Genomic DNA, 27,648 nt, shown 5'->3' with positions numbered 1-27,648 from the left:
ATAGTCAAGTTACACCGTTTTATGTATTTTGCGTAAGTGCATCCCCAGCATAAACACGTGGATGTCAGGAAATCTGGCAAGGATAAATACTTGTCATGAGAACGTGCTTTATTTTGTCCTTTCTATCATATGTCTTTCCAGCCCTGGTGCCTTTTTATTCCAGCCTGGAGTTCACAACAGAGCCCCTCGTAAAACAACGAACTTGGTTTCAGGGGACCTGTGTGATGCTTGTTAGATTAGCCATGTTTACCAAGAACCCTAAAAATCCTAGGATGGCCATATTTGAGGAGGGAGGTTCAGGCATTGCTTTAGTCACATGTATAGGAGACTTAGTTGAATTTTTAGTGAGAAACACTATTAGTCATTGGGAATTTTTTTTTAACATCATAAATTTTAATGTCACTAGTAGAAAAAAGCTTTCCCATCAAATGATCTCTTACATAAGAGAAAGCAGGCTTAATGGCTTAATGTCGGTTCATTTGTCATAGTTTTTAATCATAGCATAGGTTTTTTTCATAAAACTTCTTAAAAAATACGATTTGGTTCATTCTTCTTCAAAACAGTGAACCTACTATCAATCACATGGCTGATATGTGAATTAAAACAAAATAATCTATCCCCAGTGCAAAATAAATAAATACAAAAATGGATCCAGTCCCAATACTGTAAATGGTCAGTAGCGAACCAAAGCATCAGTTGAAGACAAATTTACATTTTGGAAAGAATTGCCTGATAAAAAATTTAAATAATATTAAATATTTATATGTAATTGATGGGAAAATTTCTGAAAGACAGTGCTGATTCTAACCATGCATTATGATGACTTACTGATGGAGTTTGTGAACAAGGTGTGATCATCAGCCACACCTGGGATTCCTGCATTTAGATAGCTCGGTTTCTCTTAATAGTAGAAATTATTGTTGATGTGGTTCTAAAACAGACTTTTTATTGCAAATTGGCTATTAAGGCCTTTATGTCTGTTCTATCTGTAATTATGATTCGTAATACCTGTCTGTCTATGTTTGTACAGATTTCTCCTTATAAGGAATTATAGAAAAGAACTCAGAAGGCTTTTTTCTTTTTTTCTTTTTTTGAGACATGGCAGTGGCTGTGACGCAAACTTACTGATAAGGAAATGTTTCCTAAGTGTTTAAAAATAAACCTGTAGAGAAAATAAGAGGTATGATCTAGGGGAAGGTAACTTGCTTAATGTTAATATTCATGAAGCCAAGTTTTAGTACTAGATGTTTCTCATGACCTCCCATTGACTTCTGAAGTTTAATTCACCTTAAAGGGCAATTATTTTTCTGACAGGTTTAATTTTTTTTTTTTTTAACCATTTAAGAAAAAAAAAAAAAAATCTGCTCCTGGCTTTCATTTTCCTGTACTTAATAACCTCTATGCAAAATGGAAACCAGACAGAGATTCTTAAATCTGGCCCTAAATTATTATATTTTTTCCCCAACAGGAATCAATTCATTTACAGCTTTCCAGTTTTCCCAGCCTGCAAGAGGATGATAAATCTAGGAAAGATGACTCAGAAAGAGAAAAAGAAAAGGATAAAAACAAAGATAAAACCTCTGAAAAACCCAAGATCAGAATGTTATCAAAAGGTGAATGTAAACATGTTTCCTTAACTTACTGAATTTGGACAGATAAATGGTCACACAGTACATCCTAGATTTACACACATATTCACCTGACACCAAACTCTGCATATACTTCTATGTGTGTGTGTGTGTGTGTGTGTGTGTGTGTGTGTGTAAACGATGTTAACTCTATTTCTGTTCTGTTCATGCTGTCATTACTTGTGTATCCAGAAAGGTTAATTTTAGGATCACTAATCTCTTTGGATTTTTATTCAGGTTTTTCTTCCGTTTTCAATGATAAATTTGTACAAATGACTGAGTATAAATCTGCTTTTAATTCAGGTTTATTAGTCCCATTAACTTGGGCTGATGAACAGTAATGATACCCAGTTTTATATCTTAATTTCCATGTTTATCATAAAAGACAGACAGTAGATTAGCAATTCACAGCCGATAAGAGATGTCATCCCCGAAGCCCAGATGTATATACATCAATGTCAATGGAGTACATGATTAACATTGTATCTGCCACAAATGGATTTGGTCTCCACAACCCACAGAACCACACCACATCATGTCTCACCTGAAAAAAATACACTTCTACTCCAATAAAATTTTTCCAAGGGGGAAAAAAGAAGCTATACCTTCTAAAACCGGAAGCCCGTAGTCCAGACTTTTCAAATTGTGGCCATACATACAATTGTACAATTGTACAGTTGTACAAAAATAAAACAAACAAAAAAGGAAACAAGTGTTAAAGCTAAGTTAAGTTGAAAGGAAGAATACTACGAATAAATAGCATTGCAGTAGACTTCTTAAAAAAAAATATTTGAGAAAGAACAGGGCATCCGATCAGCTGAGGAATGATGACTGCTTATATTATGCTCTGTAACCATGTATCTGCTTATAATGATTCTCTCTGCTACTGAATGTCTAAAACCCAAGGTGTGACACGAGTTAAAGAAGTGCAGGTTCCTAAGATGGCTTTAGAAATTAAGCTTTAGCCAGCATCAGAAAATGTGAAAGACTCAGAAATGTTTAGTCCTCACCTGTGTTTTGTACTGATGAATATTTAGACAGTCTTATCACAGAACTTTCATTTTTTGCCTTCTCTGTTTTAAGAGAAAAAGGGTTTCCTGGAATCTCAAACTCTTGAGAGTTCTCTCTGTGGGTTGGTAGGACCTGTCACGTGGAGGCCTGGCCTTGCTGATTGACAGCAGAGCACGAACATGTGACATTCCACCCCACCCACCTCCTACCCGACCATGCCCACATCCCCTTCTGTGACAGCGGGATCTTTCCACATTCATGATCTACTGGGTTGCTCCATCTCGAATCTGGTTTTCATTCCAGTGTTACACTGCCAATTCGCTAGTTTTGAAACGTGTACCTTCATGCCGATAGCTTCACCTAAAATTTACCCAGCAGGAGGAAAACCTTTTCCACCCCACTTCCCCACCTGCATCCCTGACCATCCCCTCCTGCTGTCTGTTTCAGATTGCAGCCAAGAGTACACGGATGCTACTGGCATAGACTTGCATGAGTTTCTGATTAACACATTAAAGAATAATTCCAGGTAAATTATTAAATAAACCTCGTATTTTTAGAAGAGTCAAGTAGAATATTGCAAAGTCATGAGTCTGAACAAGTCTAAGTATAGAGTTGTACAGTGAAGGCACCTTTTCTAATATCTTAAACTATCTCTTACGTATATATAGTAGTTTGCATGTTTACTGTATATAGATAGTCTTAGTTCCTGGCTAGTTACCCGATGAATAAATTATAGTTTGCAGGTCCTGCTTTCCTGGTCACAAAGGGATACTGATAAAGGGGAGAAATATAGAGAATGAAAGTTGATGTCAAATAAACTGATCATTCTCTACTGCAGTTCTCTATTTACTGGGGCTTGACTTTGCTCCGGGTTCCTATTGATTTAAAATAAACAATGCATTGGATATGTCTGATGAGTTGGACACCTATGTATCTTAATTAACATTAAAACTGCAGAAATTTCAAAGTTACAAAATACTTAACAAATGAGATGAGAAGTAATCTTCAGTAGAAAGAAACCACGTGCATATGGACAGCCTCCTCTAGAGAAGAGTTAGGTAAAGATGTTTCACCACATACACTTAACCAATATTTTTCAGGCGTGCAAATGAACTTTTTAGGTCTTTGGGAGTAGCAAGTGCCTCAACCCTTTTCATTTTAACATTTATTTTGCAGGGACAGGATGATACTCTTGAAAATGGAGCAGGAAATTATTGATTTCATTGGTGACAACAAGTATGTTACACTGCAGTGCTGATTAATTTATACGATGTGCCTTAGTTTGGTATTTGGGTTTAATTATTCATTCTGGAAAGATTTAGGGATAGATAAAACATTATTTAATATGTTTGCCGATTTGTTAAATGGAGACGCGATTAGGATTAGAAGCTATATATTGATGGGAATTGTTGCTTGGACCATGTGTGCTCCTGCTTGTTAAATTCCTGACAAAATGGCTATAAACAGGGGGCCGCTGATTAGCATAGAGTAGCTGTGACAAGAAGCAACCCTTTTCATTTTTATTATAGTTTTTTAATGGGCTCCAGCTGGCTTCAGTCAGTTATGCCTGGCCATAATTATGCTGCTTTCAGTGTAAACCATGTAATGACACATCTCCAGATAGACATCTGCAGTCACATACTATGTCATATCATTTGTCCCGAGCCTAGCTCCGTTGATAAGGTATCATGGACTACAACAGGATACTCTCCAACAGACATTAAGTTCTCTTTGCTGCGAGAAATGTGCAACTGGGAAACAAAGATACTTAGTGTAGCTTAACCGATAAATCCATCATAAGTGGAAGATTGTCTAGAAATGAGGACATGACGTGTGATGGCACAGATGAGATAAGCTTCATGGTTTGGACGACAAAGGAATGGGTTTGTGTGCATACATATAGACAGTCCTACAGGCCAGAAACGCAAATGCTGATTGCACTGTTTCTTGTATTCCTTTCCAGTAATCATTATAAAAAGTTCCCTCAGATGTCATCCTATCAGAGGATGCTTGTCCATCGGGTGGCGGCTTACTTTGGGCTGGATCACAATGTGGATCAAACAGGGAAATCTGTTATCATCAACAAGACCAGCAACACAAGAATGTAAGCCCATCACCGTAATTTCTTTAGAATTTTCTTTTTCTCTTATGGATTCATTTATGAGAGCATGTTATAAAATTCAAAGTACATGACATTTAAAATGTGCAGTGTTATTTATCTCTTGCACTTATCAGCTGTGTGTGGCATTTTTCTGCAGAAGATTATCTGAAGACCAGGAAAGTTTATAAAATCTGGGCTGTAAAGTGGGTTTATTCCTGGATCTCTTACATAGCTCCTGAAACATAATTTTCTTTCCTCTATCAATACTGTAGGTGATTACAGGAAAAAAAAAAAAAAAAAAAAAAAAAGCATGGGACATTTTATGTCAAAGTATAACTCAAATTTAAAAAAACAGACATCTGAAAACAGCAATGACATATACAGGATAATTATCCTTTTCTTTTCTTTTTCTGGTTTGTAGAGCCTGTCTTACTGTGGTTTCTAGAGTAACAAAGAGCTCTGCACGCAGAGACAGAAATCCTGCTCCTTAAGTCCCAATTCTTTTACTTACTCTCTGTGTGACTTGAAACAAGTCAGTTAACATCTGCTATTTCCATTTTGTTTTGCTGTTGTTGTTTTACCTGTAAAAGGAGAATTTTGAGTTATATATCTAAGTTCTAGCTCTAAAAAGAAGATGTTTATTTGGTTTTGCTCCTTAAAATAATTGTTTGCTTCTATCTTAGTATCTTTTCACATCCTGATGAGTCACCAAAAGCAAATGAGAGGTCATTTGCTTTGGAAATTTGGACCTAGCTCTTTTAAAGGCACAAATGCTTTGATCATAGTGCAAACCACTTTGATAGCAAATACATGCTATACTGAAAAACTGTCCCAATGCAAAGCATTCTTTTAAAACATTTGTGCATTGTAATTTCTTTTTCCATAGTGGTCTTGGTCAGTTGTGTAAATTGCATGGGTTTTAGGACTGCTGTGCTAGTGAACGGAGCATTGGTGTCTAGCAGAGCAGTGTTTCAAACCCTTTATTTTCTGCTCACCAGCCTGCAGTCAAGGCTGGACACGTAGAGCTAGAGATGAAGTTCTTTCTCTTCTCAAGGCTCGGTCTGTGTTCACCAAAACCACAGTGAAGGTTGTAGTGGAGAGAACACAGACTGAGATATCTGGCATGGAGCTGGGCTGTCATCTCAGGGACACTGAGCTCTTTGCTTCTCTGGGCTTCCAGTTATTTATTTATCTGCAGGAGAGTTTGAAGTGATATTGATGATATTTAAGGGCCCTCGAAGCTTTGGAATTATTGGGTTCCATGGATGCATTCTATGGTGCTGGCAAAAATACGTTTTAAAATTTATCAGCCTTCCACTTTATCTGATTGCTGGCACATGTACTTCCTATTTTCAACTGTCACAGGAATGAAAGGTCACTGTCTTTTAATCTTTTCTATGTCCCCTCTCCATCAAGCATTCCTCACTGTTGCTGTTGTTGGTTTTCATTCTGCATTCTGGTTTCTTTTATGACTTACAGATACTGTAAGTGCAGGGACACACTGACTGCAAAATAGACCAGCAATGGACAATTTCTTTTCTCATTTGTTTTTCTCCTCTTTTTCTCTTTAGGCCATAACAGACATCGAAAAGCCCATAGATCAAGCATGTTGTTTGATATAGGCTCAACTAGAAGAGATAGTACATTGATTTTTAATTCACATTAATTTTGCGATCACGTGGTCACATTATTAGCGCACATGTTTGATACCTGTTTCTGGGTAGAGTGGTTTTTGAGAAAATTAAGCACCGTGTAAAGATGCTCGGGAAACTTTGAGTGATGGTTTAAATTTGCAATGTCCAGGATAGTAGCCACTAGCTGCATATTGCTATTGACATTTTGGCTTAAGTTAATTAAATTTAAATAAGATTTAAGCTTTAAAATTCAGTTCCTTGGTCAGGCTAGGCATGTTTCAAGTGCTCATATGAGACAGAACGTACATAGAATATTGCCCTTGTTTCAGAAAGTTCTATTGAGCAGCTCTTGTTTGAACTTGTGGAATTCTTGCAAGTTTCCAAATACTGCTGAAGGATATAATCTATCCCTTAAAATTTTCCTTTTCTGGCTAACAGGTATCATATTATCCTTCATAACTTCACTTCCAGGAGAACACTAGCTTTTTTTGTTTTTTTTTTTTTGTTTTTCGTTTTCCAAATAACCAGTTTTAAATAGGGGCTTCCTATTTATGCCTTCTGGAAGAGCCAGAGAGGGCACGTGCAGAGAACACTTCCAGTGTAGTTGCTACAATGGGAGGGCCTGGACTGGCTCTGTCTCTTCCTCATGCCTGTCCTTGCACACACCCTCTGCCCTGCTCTGTGAGTCAGGCCACTCCTAAACAGAGGCAAATGACTGTAGATCATAGACTTTTCAGGCATTTCCTGAAGAGTTGAGTTTATTAATGTTCAACCCAGAGCTGTCAAGTCCTGCTCTTCTGTCCCAGCCACCTTCCTGACCATTGGAATGGCTGTTCACACCCTCAGAACATGAATCACTGTTGGCAGTTTTAGCAAAGGAGCATGGTTGTTCAGTAGAAAGTTGTACGTTTAAGAGCATTTTACAGGTTAAAAGTTTGTGACCATGTTCTTTTGGATTTGAAGTTTGAAATGGAACATTCTGTTCAGAACATGTTGTTTAGGTCTTGGATGTCTTCATTCTCAATGGCTCTCCGAAAATTTCAAGAGTCGCACTCTCAGCGGTTGGCATGTGATGGCCACGGGGACAACAGTAACATATTATAATAGATATATTATCACATGGAAATGTTTCCATTTATATGAAGGAGGGAGGCGGAGGTGGGAAGTCCTCAGATGGCTCCTCATAGCTTTTGTGTTTTGGAACTACCTTTGCGGGGGATAGAGTTTGATGCTACTTTAGTGCAAAGGCATGAAAGTGCATATCTTAAATGGCACCGTAGCTGTGAGAAATGCAGAAAAATGCAGCTGGAGTGTCCTCCACAAAATGAACTGTCCTTCACAAAAATGAACTGAAGGGCTGACAGAGAGAAAGCATGTTTTAATATAATTTTTAAGTTTTCTTCTTCAGTGACATTCATTCTCTGATATGGATGTCTCTTAGCAACAAAATGGCCGGAATTTGTTTCCCAGAATCCTTGCTTTTCTAGATTATAAACAGTTCAAGTAATTATACAATGTGACTTGAGAATATTAAGTTTTGGCCCAAGAGAGAATAGTTTCACATGAGGTTCAAACATTTCCTCATGACAATACCCTGTGAGGATTATATCTGTGTGTGTATAATTTACTTTCCTCTAGTATCTTCTCTAATATCCTCAGATAAAATATATGTGTCCTTCATGATGGAAAAAAATTTGTTCAAGGACTGACTTTTCAATTACTTAAGTGATATAAGAATGTTACCTACTTATTATTCATTGCACTGGATACTTTACCTCTTATTTCATGTATATTATTTCATTTAATCCTGAAAACATATTTACAACCTAAGTAATTAGAGCCTTATTTTACAGAAGCAGAGAATGAGGCACATACTCAGGTTCCGTTTTGGGTTTAGAGAGATGCAATGATTAGCATGGCTGGGATCCAAGTGCGTTTGTTAAATGCCGAGAACAATTTTCTTAAATAACCTAACTCTCTAAGAGCAAAAATACGCAGAACATCTTGAGCAAGCTCCTCAACAAGGTTCTCTGGACTGGTTAGGAATTCCACCTCTTTGAAGTTTTTTTGCTGTCTGATCAGGAGCAATGAGTGGGCCCAGGGGGAAGGGGAGATATTTTTGAAGATGAACTCCATGGTATTGGTAAATAATGTATACTTCCCACAATTTGATAGATCTTCCTGCATTCTCTGTGTTTATCACTATCCTAAGATGTGATCTTTGGTAGGGGGGATGATTTTAATTCAATATCTGCCTTGCTTTACTCTACTCCAATCTTTTTTTCCCCTAAAAATAAAAAAGCTACACTTATCAATAATGTCAGTGTAGGATGTAAACCTACCTATTGTGTTATTAGGAAATTACTGCTACAGGCAAGCCAGGGGTCCAAATCCATTGTTTCATGCCAGAGCTACAAGCACATTGGGTGGGGTTAAAGGATACAGTGGTCCAGAAGGAGTAGGAAATGCCAGCTCTGCTCCTGTGGGAGACATTCCAGGAAGGAGGCTTCCTCTGAGCGAACCTGGGTACTGTAGAGAGTTGACAAGGAAGTCACCTGACCCTCGAGCACCACAACCTTGTTGCTTCTCTGAGCTAGCCTGGGTAAGAGCAGTCTATGTCAGCTAGAGCCTCCCAGCACACCTGTTGGTCCACAAATTGGGTCCAAATAGCTGGGGATGCCCCTCATTAGAATCACTGCCTTTTGCTGAAATGACAAAAGGCAGTTTTTGAGCTGAGACCTTCCCTGTTATGTCCTATCACTTTTAGTTTTTCCCTCTTTCCCCTCAGTGTTGCCAGAAATACGTTTCACTCTGAAACACCTTTAAGTTTTCTTCTGTTGGAATTCTTTGTTAACTGTCAGATTAGTTAGGAGCACCAAATGAACCCGTTGGGAATCCGGAAAGGGGTTGTATTATTTGGTACTGCAAGGGGTATTTAAAATGTACTTACTCTCTAGACTGTTGTCTTTTTTTTTTTTTTAAAGGATTGAGGCTAAAAATATGAACAATGATTCTATAAAAATATTTAAATATTACAAATATATGAATCTATTTTTACATAAGAATCTCTGCCCTTCTCTTTGTCTGTCTTTCTGATCTCCACTTTGTCTTTTGCTTATTTTTCTAGGTGTTTAGCCCAAAACAGCCCATTATTCTTTTTTTAGATGATTTTTCTTTTTCCACCTTTGTCTGCCTTTCTCTGTCTTAGAGAAAGGATATATGCTCAGGTTGTATCATCTAGAGGCTTGAAACCATCTCCTTGCATTAGTGTTTTCCAAAGGGCCAAAATCAGTCATAGGCAAATAGAGTCCCATGTGTATCTGAATATCCTTGCATATGTCAGAGTAACTGTTTAACTAGTTCCAGATAATTGTCATGTTAGAAGGTTGTCATCTTTTGAATATTTTCTCTTTTGACTTTGGCACCCGCCCACTGTCATTGCCTCAAATCCCCTACTCTTGGTGGAGTGCAGAGCAAAGAAGGAAATGACATCTCCCCTGGGGGGGAGAGCTCCCAGGCCTCAGAAACCATGAACCAAGAATAGCGACCCAAAGGCGGATATTTGGGCCTAGACCTTAAGAGACCACAATGCTTGGATTCCTGAGCAGTGTGGACCTGAGTAGTGATGACCATAGTTTGCTTGTTTCTTTGTTCCAGAAAGAATAATTAACTGAGCTAGCTATTTGGTAAATCACAAGACTGGTAGTTTCTCTTTGGTGAAGGCAGTTGAACCTAGTTGACTTTGTTGGGAATCCCTGGAGTGACAGATAAGTTTTGCACTAAGAAGTAGGACTGTGGGAACTTCCAGCCACCCAGCCGCAGACACGGAGAGGGGGGTTAGAGCCACAATGGACTCCTGTTCTGCTCAGTTTCCTGAAGAGCCCAAGGTTTAAAATGGGAATCATGCATTTTTGACTCTTGAGAATTTTACTCCCTGCAGGTGATCCAGGGTATTTAGAACAAAACTAACTAACTAACTAACTAACTAACTAACCTAAACCCCAAGTTTTCCCTCCCACATGGATTCTATTTTTTTCCTTTGGTGGAGCATGTGAATGGCACCGTCAGTAAACCCAGCAGCATCCCGATACTGCTTCTTGCTTAATGACCCTCTGAAGAAGATCAGGCATCAATTTATTTAAGTGCCTCTTGGAAATCTATGAGTGGCTGGTTGGCATCTTGTTATTTCTAAACATGGTAAATTTACTCCGCATGTTTTGTAGGAATAGATTTGAAAAGCATCCGACTCGAAGCCAAAGATCAGAAACCTTAGAATCACATTGTTCTCAGCAAAGCTGAGAAGCTTTATTTACTGAACAGACAACCTAGTCCTTTAATCAATACTCAGGCTCAAAGTAAGATTGACTTGTTAAGATTGGTCGAACTCTGTATCATTTCTCACAAATACTGTATTTTCTCATATAATTATTCTCAAATACCTCAAAAGATGCACCCTGTAGATGAGATAGGTAAGTCTCAAAAATATATCATGAGGAGAGAAAACAAGTTTGCTGTGTTCCTTTCCCTACTTGAAGTTATTTATGGCCATGGAGTGTTGCATGGATGATTTCCCCCTTACTTTTGGATATCGAACATTCATGGTCTTTCCAGAACATTAGAATCTTTCATGTAACTTTCCCATGGAGTGATGATTCTTTTAAATAACTAATACTCTATGTAGCTCACAATGTTTGAGGTAGATAAAGCTAGACCATTTCACAGTAGCAAAAACTGGGATTCGTGTTTTGATCTTACTCAGTCCACTCCCACAGAAGATTCAAGACTGTAATTTGCTGCTCCTGCCTCAGCCATGACCCTTCTCCTCAGGTCAAGGGAAACAAGCACTAACATGAATGAATCACTACTTCAAGAGGATGAAACAGCAAGAAGAAAACCAAACGCTATCCCTTGGTTTCCTTACAAAATCTTAATTTGCATTTTGTTATTTTTTTAAAGTTGTACAGGGAACTCAATGAAACGATGGTAATATCAGGGTAGAAATTAAAACTGTGATGTGAACAAAACTCCAGAACACACTAGATTAAAAACTGTCCTGGCATATGTAGAAGTAAGACAAAACCCAGTTCTCAGACAGTGTCAAGTGGAAAGGGTATCTTTGATGGTCAGCATCGTGCTTTGAACAAAAGACCTGTAGTTTATAGAACATGTCCATCTTCTGTTTATTGTTTACATAAGGAACCAGGGTATTTTTTATCAGGACTGTGTGTATGTATGTGTGTGTTCACACACTTGAGTGTGTGTGTTTGTGTGTAAATATATGATCTGTGTTGTACAGGTTGGGACAGCTGGAGAAGGGTTCACTGTACACACATATACCACATATGGTATTATCCCAAATGTGCAATGGTGTGGGAGGAAGCAATGTTGCTAGAACTTGGTTGCTTCCCCTGTAGCTCTGCTTGCTGGAAGCAGCAGAGTGAGACCAAGTTACAGAGTTCTCCCTTTCTTGCTTCTAGATCCACCTGTAGGGGTGTCAGTCACTTCAGCCCCTTGGGCCTCTTCAGGTATACTTGAAGATGTGGGTCTGGCTGTATCTAATGAAGAGCTGGTCTTCTTTTTTTTTTTTTTTTAAGATTTTATTTATTTATTTGACAGACAAGAGATCACAAGTAGGCAGAGAAGCAGGCAGAGAGGGAAGGGGAAGCAGGCTCCCCGCTAAGCAGAGAGCCGGATGCAGGGCTTGATCCCAGGATCCTGAGACCATGATCTGAGCCAAAGGCAGAGGCTTAACCCACTGAGCCACCCAGGCGCACTGGAGAGCTGGTCTTCTTAATGTAGTTCTTGTGTCTTGTTGGTCTGAGACTTCTGAGACTAGAGAGGCCATGGGCATGTTATCACAGCTTTAGGGAAGATAGAGTTGGTCATACAGTAGAAAGAGAAGTTGTGGTGTACTGGTCGAAGGTGCCTGGTTTCCACTGAATCACATGCTTAAATTCTAGATTTTAATGATTGATACCAATCTTCAAACAATAAACTGGAAACTACCCCAAGAAGTGCATGCGCTCCTGCTGTATTTTACCCCATAGCTATAGTCCTTTCAACCTCCCAGGCTTTCTAGCTAACACAGCGCTCCCAGGGGAACACAGCCCTTGCTTCCCACCACCCGCCTGCCCTCTAAACCAGGAAAATGAAAAAACAAAACAAAACAGCATTTCTGTACACATACAAAAAATATTTAGTCATTCTCTCTCAGTTAAAGCACACGGATCACTCTGGACCTTCTCAGCAAGTAAGATACTATATTTGCATATGAGCATAAATGGAATGTTTTTATACACAGTGTTGTAACGTGTAAGCAAAAAGCTTTTTCATGCCAAGAAACAATAATCACATTCAGCAATTTCCAAAGAAAACATTACTTTCAGACAATTGTTACTGCTTCATTTGGAACTCATGAATCAAACCATTATTTGAATATTATAGTGCAGACTGGATTTATCCTAATTCAACTCAACACTAATGTAAATATTGGTTCAATATTCTTTGGGGTTACCGTTAGATTGTGACCACTCAGAAAGATGCGAACAATGGTAATGATGGCTTATAACATCTGTGGAGTGCTTCACTGGCCTTGGGTTTGACACTTAACTTGCATTATCTTGTATCTCCTTGATCCTCCCAAGCACTTTAGGATAAGAATTATTATTGCCTTCCAATTTTACAACGAAACAACCAAACAACACCTTTGTTGCAAAAAGTACACATTTAGTAAAGTGCAGAGCTGAGAAGACACCACAATGCATGTTTTGAAAAAACAAACTTTTTTAGGGCCTCTTACCAGCGTTTATATGGGAGTTGTTTAAAACTTTGTTAAATTATTAAAACTACTGCTATGTTAAATTTAGTACGCTAGTTCACATCCATTTTATATAAAGCTATTGGATTATTCAAATGCATTGTGTTTTGGGGGAATGGAGCTTTGGTCATTGCATCTATTAATGCTACTACCTTTTACTGTTCATGTAATATTGAAATGGAAGGATGGGGAATTTAAAGAAAGAAAAGTTCAGTGATAATCTAGCACACCCCCCTTTTAAATCTAGCCCTTTTAAAAAAAAAACAAACTTTTTTTTTTCATCTGTAGAAATTCTCGATTTGTAAGTAAACTTGTAGAAACATGTTGGTTTTGACAGGCTGTGGATCCTTCTGATGTGTGTACCTCTTTGGTATTGTTGGCAATATCATGCTCAGTACTGCTCAAAAATAGCCAAATTCACAAACACAGAATATAACCTTCTAGGTCTGAATGCATAGGATTTCTTTCTCTTTTTCAAATTTCATAATTTATCTTTTTTATCCCCCTCATCCTTCTTATCTTTTTTCTGTATCATTGTTATTTGGAATCTCCCTTTAAAGAGGACAAAAAAGTCTTGAGATTAAACACTGTTACTTAGTTATTATCATTAGAGTATCATTAGTAAATGCAAGTCTGTATACATTTTAATCTACAAGGACATAGCAATAAAAAGGATAATTTTTTTGACAAAATGAAACAACCAAATATCCACTTTAGATCATAAAATAATAAAGAACATGAAAGAAAATATTCAAAAGATAAGAATATTTTATTTATTTATGTATGTATTTATTTATTTTAAAGATTTTATTTATTTATTTGACAGATAGAGATCACAGGTAGGCAGGCAGGCAGAGAGAGAGGAGGAAGCAGGCTCCCTGCTGAGCAGAGAACCCAATGTTGGGCTCGATCCCAGGACCCTGAGATCATGACCTGAGCCGAAGGCAGAGGCTTTAACCCACTGAGCCACCCGGGCGCCCCAAGATAAGAATATTTTAATTGTCCACAATTCAATGATTATATACAAGCCCCTTGTAGGTTGTGGAATTGGTTTCATATATTTCTAAACCAATAGCATTTATTATGTTGTTATAAAATGCTATTTATTATAATAATCAAAATATATAAGAAGCTAGAAGTTAAAGTTGTCCATTACTTCACTATCCAGAGAAAACTACTGTCATTTTTCTTATTAATCATGATACTTTCAACATAAATGTGTTTACAGTATATCCTTTTAGATCTGACTTTTCTGTTAGTCAGTAGCCTTGGATATCATTTTACAAATTTTACAAAATATTATACAATAAATGCATATTATATATGGAGCTATTTTAAGCTACTTAATCAGACCGCCATGGATTTCCACTGTTTTGCTTTCTTGAAAGATGACACCATATATATCCTTTTGTTACTATTTTCTTTGGCTTCATTCTTGGAAGTAGAATCTCTTTGTCAAAGTAGACTGACACTTTCAAGGCTCTTACTGCACATAGTCTGCTTTCAGGGTGCTGGCACCAATAAGAGGAGATGCCTTATAGAATGTTGTTGCCTTTGAGTATTATGCTTAATTTTGTTGTTGCTCATGAATAGCCTTATATTAAAGGAGGGTCAAGGTCAAGTCCCATGTTAGCTTGCATGTCTCTGTTATGTACGTGGTACAATTGAGACAGAGAAGAATAAGATGAATTTGTCAAAGGTTGGAAAATTAAGAATGTGAGTTTGAAAGATGCTAATAAAGGAAGTTGGATACATAGCTCTGCATATATGGGCTTTGTAAGATATGGTCTCATTTAAGAGACAATGAAATGATATAAAATGACCAAATTGTAGGGGAAGTTGCAAAATACTTGAAGAAGAATGTAGGACTTTATTTTTTTTTTAATATAAGACATCAGTTATAAATATTTTTTTTAAAGATTTTATTTATTTATTTGACAGACAGAGATCACATGTAGGCAGAGAGGCAGGCAGAGAGAGAGGAGGTAGCAGGCTCCCTGCGGAGCAGAGAACCCGATGGGGGGCTCGATCCCTGGACCCTGGGATCACGACCTGAGCCGAAGGCAGAGGCTTTAACCCACTGAGCCACCCAGGCGCCCCAGTTATAAATATTTTAATTAAAAACTTAAAAGTGCTAAGGAAACAGTGCTTCTTAGGATAGCCTAATACGTTTGACTATTAAAATATTTTTGATAGATGTCTTACACCATCAAAATACTTTATCCTATTGTGCACAGAAACCTTTCTTTAAGATGTTTATGGATATTGATGACTGTCTTTCAGTTATTCGACATGAAATTCAAAGGCTTCCGCTTGAGCCTGTCCATATTTAGTAGAATTGAATTTTTCATCTGTGTATATATGGGGAGATGGGGGGATTAGGCTTAACTATTTGGAAGAAAACTAATAAATTTGGTCTCAAGAAACTGGTGGTGATAATATTTCTAGATGAAAAAAGATTTTTATAATAATGAGTGTTCATTTATTTTAAACTCCAAGGGAGCAAAAAACCTTTAAGATTGTAACAGATTAACTATAAGAGAGAGTTTGAATGCATTACTCAGGGTTTCACTTAGCCACACTGCCTCTCAGTTCCTTGAGCTGTGTCTAATGAGGAACCATGAGGATGTAATTCCGATTTTTCAGAGGTGTGACTGGAGATACCAAGACACTGTCTGGAAATGCCAGTACTGTTCACCACACATGAATGATGAGTTTTACAAGAAACACCTACTAAAAATTGTGCCTTCAGAAGAAGAAACTATCTTTCATCAAGAAAAAACATTAAATCTCTTTTCTCTGCTTCTTGATGCTGATAGAGAGAAAGCTAGAAATACTACCTCATGGAATAAAGTCTATCAGGAAAAAGCAATCAGACATGTCATGCATGACTATGAGATGTGTATGTAGTCAACTCTAGTTATCATTAATTGAATAAATACCATGACATTTTGCACCTTGGAGGAGTTTGTCTTAGAGTTACATCCTCATTTTGATACACTGAAAGTTATTCATTCCCATTTTAAATAAAGGTCCATAATATATTACTTTAGCTCCATTCATTTTATGACTAAGAAATAACATTGCTATGATGTTAAATTCCTGGTGAAAAGGCTTTTTAAAAGCTCTAATATAATGGTGCATTACCAGTAATTTGTAGTTCAATCACACGCAATACTTCATTTGTATACTTTAGTTTGCATGAGTTAGACTGCAAATTGCCCTTTAGCTCTAGAGTAATAGATAACTCTCGATAAAATCAACCTGGAACAATCTTACTAGTTTTTGTTGTTGTTTTCCCCTTTTACACAAACTTTAAATGGTTATTTTGTATTTACTTAAAATATTTTCGGGAAATCATGAAGGGGCTATTACTTTCAACTCTTAGGTTCTAAAGTCTGAAAAAAAAAATTTAAACAAAATATTTTTGAAAAGCTGTTATGGAGAATGCATTTTGCATAATATGTATCAGAACAAAAAATACTTTTGCTCTGAATCACATTTACATTATTGATTAGGACAAGTTCCTTTGAGTATTCTTTTCTTATGAGATAGATGTATTTTTCTTAAATATGTCCTGCTATGAAAAACAAATAAGCCAGCACAATAAAGAAATGCAAATGAAATTTCAAAAATAATGTTTGAACAGCTCTTGTAGCTATAACACCTTAAACTGAGAAGTTCCAAAACTAAAAAAACAAAACAAAACAAAAAAAAACACAAAAAACTGAGATTCTCATTTCTACCTCTTTTCACAAAATGCTCTCAAATTTTAAAAACTTTTTTAAAGTAACACGAATCTTTCTTGTCAACTTGAACCAAAGCGTTAATTTGATTTTTAAAGACCTTCCTCATGTTCTAAATTTGAATTTCTGATTCTATTAACCAAACTCTTTCTTGTTGTTTTATAATTTAAATATTTATGACTGCATATCTTAGTCAGTAACTCTTTGACCCATCCCTAAAATACAGTGATTCCTAAACATCTCTATTAAAATTTCATTCATTCATACATTGATTAATTTATTTATTCAACCAAATGCTTCCCATATTCCAGGCACCGTTCTAGGCACTAAGAATTAAGTATTTAAAAACCAAGGTCTCTATCAATATGGAGCTCACATTCTCACCCTGGTTAGTATGTTGAAATCTCAAAGCAGTTTTCTTCTTAAAGAGGAAGTTAGTCTAAAGCAAATTCACCTTCTGCTCGTGAATCAAAAAGTTCAGATTTCCAGATCACTTTATGTCTACATGAACAGCTACAGATGATGAGCAACAATTATAAGAAATAGATCCATAGATTTCTCAGCAAGCAAAGCATTTTATCTACTAGAATTCACCAGACTATGGAGTTTCAGTACATTCCAAGAGCCTTACTTAGCATCGAGGCAGTTACCATTTATATTTAAGCTGATATCCCCATTTCACCCGCTACATTAAAAAAAAAAGTAACATCTAAGTATTGGTTGAAAACGTCAGGAGGTTTTAAAAAAATTCCTGGAGAATTGTTATCTTTTACAGTGGCCTGCCAGCACTCACTAACATAAGACTCTCCAGTGGAATAAGAAGTGTGCTGTGGGCGTGTGACACATGAAACACGTTTAGTTTCTCCACTGGAAATGGCCTTTTTGCTGTAAAGTGCGAGTCTACTTTGTTCCTGTAGTGTTTTGATTTTCAAATGTCATATTTGCACTTGCGAATTGTTTGTTGTATCATATTTTACATTTTAATTTTGGTGGAAAACATCTCCATTGATCTTTCGGATGATGTCATGTGGGGTTTTTGTTCTTCATTGTGAGGCTGGAGGGCCTCTGGCCTGCTGTGTGCTTTGGAAGCAGAGAGACCGAATCACGTCTCGGCAAGGATGTGAATAGGCTGTTTGATGCCTGTGGCTTGCTGGGAAAATCTATAAACTTGGGAGTCAAAAGGTTCATGGAGGGATGTTTTCTTGATCTGTAAAAGAGGCATGAAATATTTGCTCCTCCTACATCGGCGTTCTTTTGTTAAGGATTGAGTAAGACAATGATACCATTTTGCAAAAATTATACACAGTTCTGGAAGCGGTAACTGGTATTATTCCAATTTTCCGTTAATGTCTGCTCACCAATATCAGTATAATCTTGTGTGTATGTATTTGAGAAAAGGATGCGACGCGTCAGGATTTCAGCTATACGCTTAAAGGACTCCTTTGTTTTCAACATGCCGTTTGCTTATTTGGGAGCTTGAAGGAAACTATGAGTTTCCCTTAATTACTGGTCACCCATATTAAACAACAGACGCTGTGAAGTAGCTTTCCAATAACAGAATGCATAATGAACCCAGTAGAGATAGAAAACCCACTGGGCTTCAGAAGTAATACATCAGACATGACAGAAACGCTTTAATGAGAGTCATTAATTACAACTTCTTCTAAACCTGGGACAAACATTTTAGCACTTCCTCTGGGGATGAACCCATGCCCAAGCCAGTGACGAGTGTGGGAAATTAACAAGAACATGGAGCTCTTTCCAGTAATAATACAAAATGATTAAGAGGACCTAAAAAAATCAATTGACTAATCAATAGTGTGTAACTGCTTGGAGCATTTTCCCCATGCTAATCAGCCATTACGTTGTTTAAACTAAATGTGTCCAGTTTCCCCAATTACTGAACTGATTTACAAGACATGGTCAAGGATGTCAGAGTCTACTGGAGCCAGATTCCAGGGCATTTGTCACTGAGAAAGATGGAAGGAATTAATAGATGACCATCTCTCACTATGGATTCTGATGGCTCTTGAGAGGCACGATATGACAGGAGCCGTCCTCCTAGTCTGCAGACATTGGTGAATTAATATGGTCTGCCCAAGTTCTCCACATGTGCATTTGTTTGACATGTGCCTGTGAACCTGATTGAATTCAGGAGTGATGGAGTTCAAAATAATGAAAGAAAACATCTATACGCTATTCATGTTCAGGCCTTTAAAATGTTTTTTAAACTTCAGCCATGGTGAGAAGCGTTCGGCAAACAAGACTCTGAATTCCAAACAACAAAAGGTATTCTAACAAGACCTGTGAAGTGACACATGATTACCTACCTGTATAATGCCGGCAATTCTAGCATCAAAACCACATGTTACTTTTTTGTTTTGTTTTGTTTTGTTTTGTTTTAAGTTGAATGCCACTGTGGGGGAGAAAACAGCACTAAGAAAATAACTTTAAACAGGAGCGAAAACTTTTTTATTGATGTGTTTTACTTTGCTGGCAGACCAGAGCAAAGGTTTTGTGAACATTTAAAAGATGAAAAAGGTGAAGAATCCCAGAAGCGGTTTATCTTGAAGCGAGATAACTCTAGTATTGATAAAGAAGACAATCAGGTTGGTTCTCAAGTTTGAGAGTGGCTGACATTGTTGTTTTCGAAGGTGGGCTGACTTATGTTCTTGTCGTTCTGTTGTCCCCTTCTCCCTCCCCCAGCTCCCCCTGGCTTCTGATACTGACTGTCTCTTTCCAACCTCCTTGCCCCCTTGCCTCCCCCTTTGGCATTCAGTGGGTAGCCAAGAGAACGTGTCCTGATTGCTTCAGCCATGGCTCTGTGTTGGGCTGCATGGGTGGTGCTTGGCGCAGTTCCCGCTGCATGTGTTGGGCGGGGTTGGGATGCCACCGGCCGGAGCTGTCGGGAAAAGCTTTGTCATCGCATTTCCAGATGTCTGTGTAACTATGGCAGTCCTTCCACTCCTACAGCTTTGTCCTTCAGTTGTGCACACATTGAGCTGGATTCTCAGTACGGACCGATGACCAACTGGTGTAGCTGTAAAGAACAAACCTTGTTATGGTGAGGACAGGTGGATTTTGCAACTCTCCTAAAATAAGTCTTCACAGAAAAGAATCGAGTTCATGTTTTAGTCTTCCCCCTCCTCCTTCCCATGTTCTACGTCCGTGTAAACTGTGTGCTTGTTTTGCATGAACTGTAGTGGAACTTTCTCCTTTTTGTGTATTATGCTTGTGACAAAACATTTACGTTGTCCTAGAGTAGCCTTATTCATGGTTCCTGGGCAAGGGTAGAGAGACCCTGCTCAACCTCTTCTCCAGATTGGGGGCGGGGAGTGGGATCCAGAGTGATGAGGAAGAAAACTTAATGAATGGCAAAAGAAACAAAGGTTCAACGATAATTAGAACAGCAGGGAGTTATACAATGCCATTACAATTACACTTTGTGTCTCTGACAATCAAAATAGATTTTTTGAAAATAGACTTTGCTTTAGAATTCTTAAAGGTAAGACAATAGGCACCTCACTCAAGTTATAATTTTAATGACTCTCAGTGAGTCACTGGAAGCCAGTACGTGCATCTCCGATGTACTTTTTTTTTTAAACCTGTTCATCATCTGTATCTCGTTTCTTCCTACCCCCACTGCCACCACCATCAAGCGACAAGTAGCTCCCATTGACTTCGAGCCACATGCCTGTGTTGTGAACTTAGTGGGCGTTTGTTGAATGGATGGATGAACGTGGTTAATGCAGAGAATTTTGTGAGGAATGGCAAGAAGACGATGGGAGGGTCATTGAGATGCAGGCAGTGGTGCAGATGCGAGACTGAAGAACAGTCCTCATGCTGGGTTCTTTGGATTGTTACTTTAGGTCCCTTGGAATTGACCCTACTCAACCAACAGGCTTTTCAAACTTAGTTTCTACTTTCCAAGCAAAAACGCAGAGCACAGGATCAAGTCAGTCATGGAGTAAAGAAGAAACACAAATTAGGACGTGGAGACGTCATGTCCACCATTTCCTTTCTGCCCATTATTTTCTCTGTTCCCTTGTTCTGTGTCTCTAGTGGCCAGGTTTTCAGAGCCATGTCTTCCCTTAGCCACTTTGAATTAGCCACTTCCTCAACATTCTGCCTTTGTCTAAGGACTCCAGAGCACACGGGTTAGCAAAGGAGACAGAGTCTATCACTGTGACCCACGTCATAGCTGAACTGGCGGAACACCTGAGGCACATCCAGGTGCTTTCGTTCTGGAAACAGCTGTACTGCCGGCATCCAGTGGGGAAGGTAGAGGGAGCAGCACACACCTGCCATTGCGTGTCAGGCACAGACACTGCGCACCACACACACCCGCACAGCCTCCTTAGGGACCAGAGGGAATGAGACTCTTCATGCTCCATTTATTTAAGTGAACATTTATTATTCTCGGCTGACAGTTGCTTAACTGCAGATTTCCAGCAGCTCAACTTGGATAACCGTACTGATTTCTTTTTTCTGTTCAGCAAAACAGAATGCATCCATTTAGAGATGACAGACGAAGTAAATCAATTGAAGAGAGAGAAGAGGAATATCAGAGAGTGAGGGAGAGAATATTTGCACACGATGTGAGTAGTTGTTTTAATTGCCTCTTTAGTGCCGTCCTTCCCCAGACAGCAAGCTGGCAGGACTCAGGAAGCTGGAGCCAGGGACAAATCGAACCGAGCACACCAGAGGTGTTTCTGGAAGAGGACCTGGTTCAGGGAAGTGATGGAAAAGGAGCCAGGGGTTGTGTGCCTTCCTAGGATATGACCTCAGGGGGAATAGAGGTGTGATCCATCAGGGCCCAGTAAAACAGACCCTAAGTCCTCAGCAAGGTCGCCTGATTTGAAAAAAATGCTTTCACATCCACATTAGCCCGCAGACAGCCAAGTGTTGTCTTTGTAACACTAACGTTGTGCAGAAGAAAGACACATAAAGAAGAAAGAGACTCTGTTAATCACATACATAAACATGGAATTTTCTGCATTCTTAGCAAGCACAAGCATTTTATTATATCAAAGTTAAATGGTAATACTCATCTTCTTCCCCCTCAGCTTCAGATCAAATTAGGTCTGTGAGCAGTTTATCACAGGAGATAATCATGAAATGATTTCTTTTGTTCAAATCCCAGCGAAGAAAATGTGGTGGGAGATTTTTCTGTCTTCTTACCCACTGTGGCCAAAATAAAATGCTATTAAACTAAATAAGAATGAAAAAGTGATTTAAAACAGCTGAATTTAAATGCAGGAAAGCGAAAAGGGCAAGCCAGTGCACAGCTTCTCCATTCCATGAAATCGTTTGGCAGCCTTCCCTTTGCGAAAGTAGAGGTGGGAGCTCCTCTGTGCAGATCTTCTGTGGCTTTGCTGGGTTAGGTGGGCCGTCCTACCTCCCACCGTGATTTGGTCTGGAGGCCATTCCCAGGCTAGACTAGAGACCTAGACTCCACTACTTAGCATGGACAAGGCCTTCTGACCTTGGTGGTTTCAGGCCCAAGACAGTTTACCAGGTCCTCCAGCTCCTGCTGGATCCTTCAGTATAAAGCTGCAGAGGAAATTAAAATTCCACCAACAGTGCGTTTCTTTCATGTTGATACAGATTTCTGTTATCTCTTCTAGATTCTCGTTGCCTTTCTTGGATACAATGAAATAAAACTTTAATGATTGAAGGACCTGGCTCAGAGCTCTGGAGTTGGCAGAGTCTGAGAGAGGAAGCTGTTAAGGGATCCTGTCCACATGCAGTTCTAGAAAATTCTATGGATGTGTGGGCTACTTAGGTTTTTCTTATGGTCAGAGTTATTGGTGGTGCAAAGCATAGTCTGACACCTGGTAGGCTTTAATTGTGTTTCCTGGATAAAAGGATGAAGTAAAGAGAGGCTCTGTTGTACCATGATAGTTTAGGGGTGTCCTGAGTGGACTGGGAGACAGCACGTTACTGTCCAATGAGCTTCATGGAGAGAGAGTTTTCTGAAGGTCAGTTTATTTGTTATGCTTTTTCTTTCTTTCTTTCTCCCCATCTATCCCTCCCCCTGCCTTACACACACACATACACACACACAATTTCCCTCTGATTTTCATTCTGGCAAGTCATAAAATATATAAATGAGTTGTGTTGAAAAGCAAATACTAATCACTTAGATAATAGATAAACATTATGCCCCCCCCCCCTCCCCGCAAAGCAGGGCCACATTGTAGACACTCAAGGGCTAGATGGCAGGAAAAGCATCCCTGATGCTTGCCTGTGAGGAGGAGGCTTCCTGTGCTGCTCCCACCCTTCATGTGCACAGAGAGGTCATCCCAGACATGGAGGAGTCAGCATGACTCCCTGTACACATCACATTTCCCAACAGCCCTATTAAGGAGAACAACAGCAAGGAACCTGGGTCCAGAATAAAGATTAGAGGCAAACTGTTGTTTCAAGCATCCCTAGCTAACTGCTGAATTAACATTCTTTAAGACAGTGAAAGCAGATGAGGGGTGCCTGGGTGGCTCAGTTGGTTTGGTTGAGCGTTTGGCTCTTGATCTCAACTCAGGTCTTGATCTCAGGCCCCTGAATTTGAGCCCTTAATGCAGTTCCATGCTGGGTGTGGAGCTTGCTAAAAAAAAAAAAAAAAAAGCAAAAGCAGACGGAAGCATGGGAAAACTTAAATGCCAAGCTATTGTCATGGCCTTTCCAGTTGATGGCATCGTTTGGCAACCTTCTTCGGAAGGCTGTGGCTTCTTCCCCCTGCAGAGGTAGAATAGTGTGAGTTGCTGTGATGAGCTCTTTGGTGGCCAGCATTTCTGGGGTTATTAATTCAAGTGAGACACCTGCCTGTTTCTGGCCCTACTTTTCCCCCTGATCTCCTGGGGCTGGGTTTTTTTAATTGGCATCCTGTACTCAGAGTAAACTCATTCAAAGTCTTCAGAGATTAAACAAATTCCTCAACATCATCTACAAAATATTATGTACATGAGTGTAGGTACATTTTTTAAGGTAAAGATCTTGATTTTTTTTTTATCATAGTTTTACAAGTTTTTGTCGCTTTTACAAGGCTAAAAGCCACCTTCTCAGAGGGGGAAAAAAGATGTCCAGTCCAGAGCACTGCCGCTCTGCAGGAACAATGCAGTCATTAGGCTGGTGTTCCCTGGGTTTTGTTATTAATTCCAGATCTCCAGATTTGACAACTTAAAACAAATACATAAAATGTTTGTTACCTCACAGTTTCTGGGGATCAGGAAGTGGAGGGTGGCTTAGCTGGCCATTCTGGCTCACGGTCTTTTGTGAGGTTACGGTCAAGCCATCAGCTGGGGCTTCAGTTGTCTGAAGTTTCAATAGAGCAGTTGCCTGCTTCCAAACTCACCTGCATGTGTTTTGGCAGGCCTCGGTTGCTAGCGGGCTATGGGAGATCTAAGTTCCCACTCTGTGGGCCTCTCCCAAGGCTCCTGAGCATCTTTGTCACCTGGCAACTAGCTTTCCCAGAGCAAGTGACCCAAGAGAAAGAAAGAGAGCCCAAGATGGAAGCTACAGGCTTTTGTAACCTCATCTTGGAGCTGACATACCTTCCTTCTTGCTGTGTTCATTTGGACACACAGACCAAACTGGTATATTGGGGAGGTACTACAAAACACCTTGGTTGTGGATACTGAGAGGGAGGAATCATTAGGGGCCATGATGTGTTAGCAGGATATTACTGAATCTTCTATTAATGCAAATGCAGGGACATAACATAGCAATGTGAACTTCCTTGAGTACATAGAGCAACACATCTTGCCTTCCACTTACATAAAGAGAGAACACTTTAGGGCGTCTTCATCTGTACAATTCCAGATTCCCAAATGACGATTAGGACTTCCCACATTGTTGAGGTATGTACAGTAAGAAATCAAGTATAGTAAGTCAATTATAAAACTGATGCAAAGAATCCAGCATAAGGAAACTAAGTTACAGGCATCTAATGTCTTTTTTGCTGACCTTTAATTTAGTGTCTTCATAATTTAAAAACTGAGGTGGTAAAAGCTGCTTCCCTTGCCAATTATTATTTAAGGAGTGGAGTCATTCAAACAGGTTCAAATGGTGACATATTTACGTAGAGGGTTTTTTTTTTTTATTATTCTTATACTTGAAGTTACAATAGTTATAGAGAAATAATTACCAGTACTTACACATAAGCAAAATCAAAATTTATTTTAAAATCAGTGGTGCTCTTGGATATTTTACTCATGTATCTTCGTGTCTAAGGTGTGTGTGTGTGTGTGTGTGTGCGCGCGCATGCATGTGTAGTTTTTTACTTAGGTCCACAATCAAAATATGCAGATTATATGGGGATTTTCTAGAAAAATAATCTCAATACAGTAGCCTGAGATAAGGCACATTTATTATTTGAGAATGAAGTTGTCATTAAGTCAAGGCACACAACAATTTAGTTCTCAAATAAAAAATGAGTGCATTTTTGTAGTCAGAAATATTTGAACTATAACTCTTGTTTCCTTTAACAAGAATTTCGTCTTATTTTATGATTAATTCAATGCAATGTTGCTGGCTTTGGCAAGGTTACGTTGCTAAAGCAATATATTTGAGAAAGACGTGTTTTGCCTGAAGGATGGTTTCTGAAAGATATTTATGTGTAAATAGGGATTCTGGGAGGAGTTCATCCATGGTCTCCCCAGCATGCACTGGGATCCACCTTCTGTGACAACCCTTGAGAGGGGCATGTGATGTCACCTGGGGTGTGGGTATGGGAGAGAATTCTGTATCCCATTAGGCAAAACCATTTTCTCCTTAAAAGAAAGAAAAAAAAGAGTACTTTATATCTGAGAATGCATATACCTGACAGCTTTGAATACTGCACTTAATTACTGTGACACTTTTATCTTTCTCTGCTATTAAAATTTGCAAGTTATATTAATAACTTCTTTAAAGTTTATTTTCACCCACTATTGAATCACAACCCATAACCATATCTGCTTTATTTATGAAACTGTGTTGTAAGGATCATGAGATAAATCTTTAGGACTTTTGCACAAAAATTGAAAAATACTCTTGAGATATGTTTTTGGGAAAGTTATCTTTGACTTGCAGGTCCCTTATTTTTCATTCAGAGAGTTATGGCAGCTTAGCTTTCCCCAAAATACTATTGGATTAATGAGTCTGAAGAGGTCAGTCTTTGATCAACTCTTCCAAACAAGTAGTAGAGTTTCAGTAATTCCACAACCCAGCCAGAACATTATAAGCATAATTGACTTCTTTCCAATTACAAGAGCAGAGCAGTAACAAAGTATCGGGCTCATAACGTACACCTGAGACAATTAATTCCATGGCTTGCCTCAAACCAAGAGTAAAACCAAACTAAAGGAAATGAAGATAGTGGGATATTTCACTTACTATAAAGATGTCTTCACAGGAATAATATCAGTGGTACATAAAGTGTATTTATTTATAAATACAAATGTCAAAAGAAGATACTTTCTGAAAAGGGTGTTTCTTAATTGGCTTTTTGTTGTTATTGTTAAATAAGATGTTTGTCCACTTAATACTCAGGATGCATATTAAATGCACAAAGGTTAAAATAGAAATGGTTCTAGAGATGCCCTCTGAAACGTTCAGATTACTGAGGAAAACACATTAGGCCCGAAGCTAACCCTTTGGTTTAGTGGAAGGAAATGATTTCTCCAACAAAATGTATGGAGAAACCAATATCCTGCTTGCCTCTCTGGGTAGCGGTTACATTAGCTAATCTTTTAAAAATTCAATATTGAAAGGTCCTTATTTACTTTGGTTTTATTTTCTCTTAAAATGGACCTGTTAGGTCTCAATTTACCATTTAGCAGTTCATTTATTCATCATTTATAAAATCTACACATATAATATGGCCTGTGTATTTATGGTTAGAAACTCAGTACTTTGAAAACGGTTTTTGTTAATTCCTAAACACAGTCACTATGTTAGAGGGCCATCTCACCATATTTTGTTTAGACATCTCTTTTTCTCCTTGTTAAAACTTAATTTGATTTGCCTTTCCCCAGCTTGTAATAGTAATGGAATTTTCTCTTCCCTATATGTGTTCTAAACACAAGATAGTGGGGAATTAATAGCTAGGGGAATGGAAGCTAAGAAGAGTCATTGTTTTTCTGTGTGAAAAACAAAACAAAACATTAGATAGGTTTTACTCTTTTTTCTGATTAGCTTCATTTTGTTCTCACTTGACTTCTGTGTGCCCGCCCTCTGCAAATTGATTGATGGCATCTCTTTAATTTTAAGAGTCTTGCAGTCAATCTGTTTATGTCAAGAGCGTCTATCATTGCCAGGTAATAACTGTAGGGTTGTGGTTCTATGACTCTGCCATCCTTAGGTAGATCATGCTAAGAGCACATGCTCTGCCTTGATTTGAACCAGTCCTCTGGCTGTTGAGAACTGTATCTCTGCAGCTCCAGAAGAAATAGCTAGCTCAGGATCCGATGGTCACACGCTTCTCTGATTCTCAGACAGTTTCATTCACATCTCTCTCTTTCTGACCTTGACGCTGAATGGGCTAAATCTAGCCATAACCTGGAGATGTCCTGCTGGAAAAGTACTTGTGTGCTAAAAGAGAAAGAGAATGGTGTACACGTCTAACTCTAACCATTTTTTTTCCTTTTTTATTTCCATTTTTCAAAACATAGTGCATATTTCTCTTAATTCTTTTCCTCTTGGAGGGGAAAAGTAGTTTTAAAAGCAGGCAAGG

General features: G+C 38.5%; 1 protein-coding gene across 18 annotated transcripts in view; it reads left to right on the top strand.

Moving 5' to 3' along the window:
• ARPP21 (cAMP regulated phosphoprotein 21) overlaps positions 1–27,648 on the top strand; it is a 153,399-nt gene that overhangs the window by 47,941 nt on the left and 77,810 nt on the right. For 13 of the 18 annotated variants that reach the window (XM_032360057.1, XM_032360448.1, XM_032359848.1 and 10 more), the window contains 6 exons: positions 1,469–1,613; positions 3,087–3,165; positions 3,816–3,875; positions 4,603–4,743; positions 19,438–19,546; positions 21,434–21,535. In XM_032360057.1, the coding sequence (XP_032215948.1) occupies positions 1,469–1,613; positions 3,087–3,165; positions 3,816–3,875; positions 4,603–4,743; positions 19,438–19,546; positions 21,434–21,535 (636 nt within the window). The remainder of the gene's footprint in view (positions 1–1,468; positions 1,614–3,086; positions 3,166–3,815; positions 3,876–4,602; positions 4,744–19,437; positions 19,547–21,433; positions 21,536–27,648) is intronic. The other 5 variants (XM_032360374.1, XM_032360236.1, XM_032360575.1 and 2 more) reach the window with 1 other exon arrangement.

The sequence above is a fragment of the Mustela erminea genome, chromosome 1, assembly GCF_009829155.1.
Source record: "Mustela erminea isolate mMusErm1 chromosome 1, mMusErm1.Pri, whole genome shotgun sequence".
NCBI classification, from domain to species: domain Eukaryota; kingdom Metazoa; phylum Chordata; class Mammalia; order Carnivora; family Mustelidae; genus Mustela; species Mustela erminea.
Note: the sequence above shows the minus strand (reverse complement) of the source record. Positions and strands in the feature narration are given on the sequence as shown.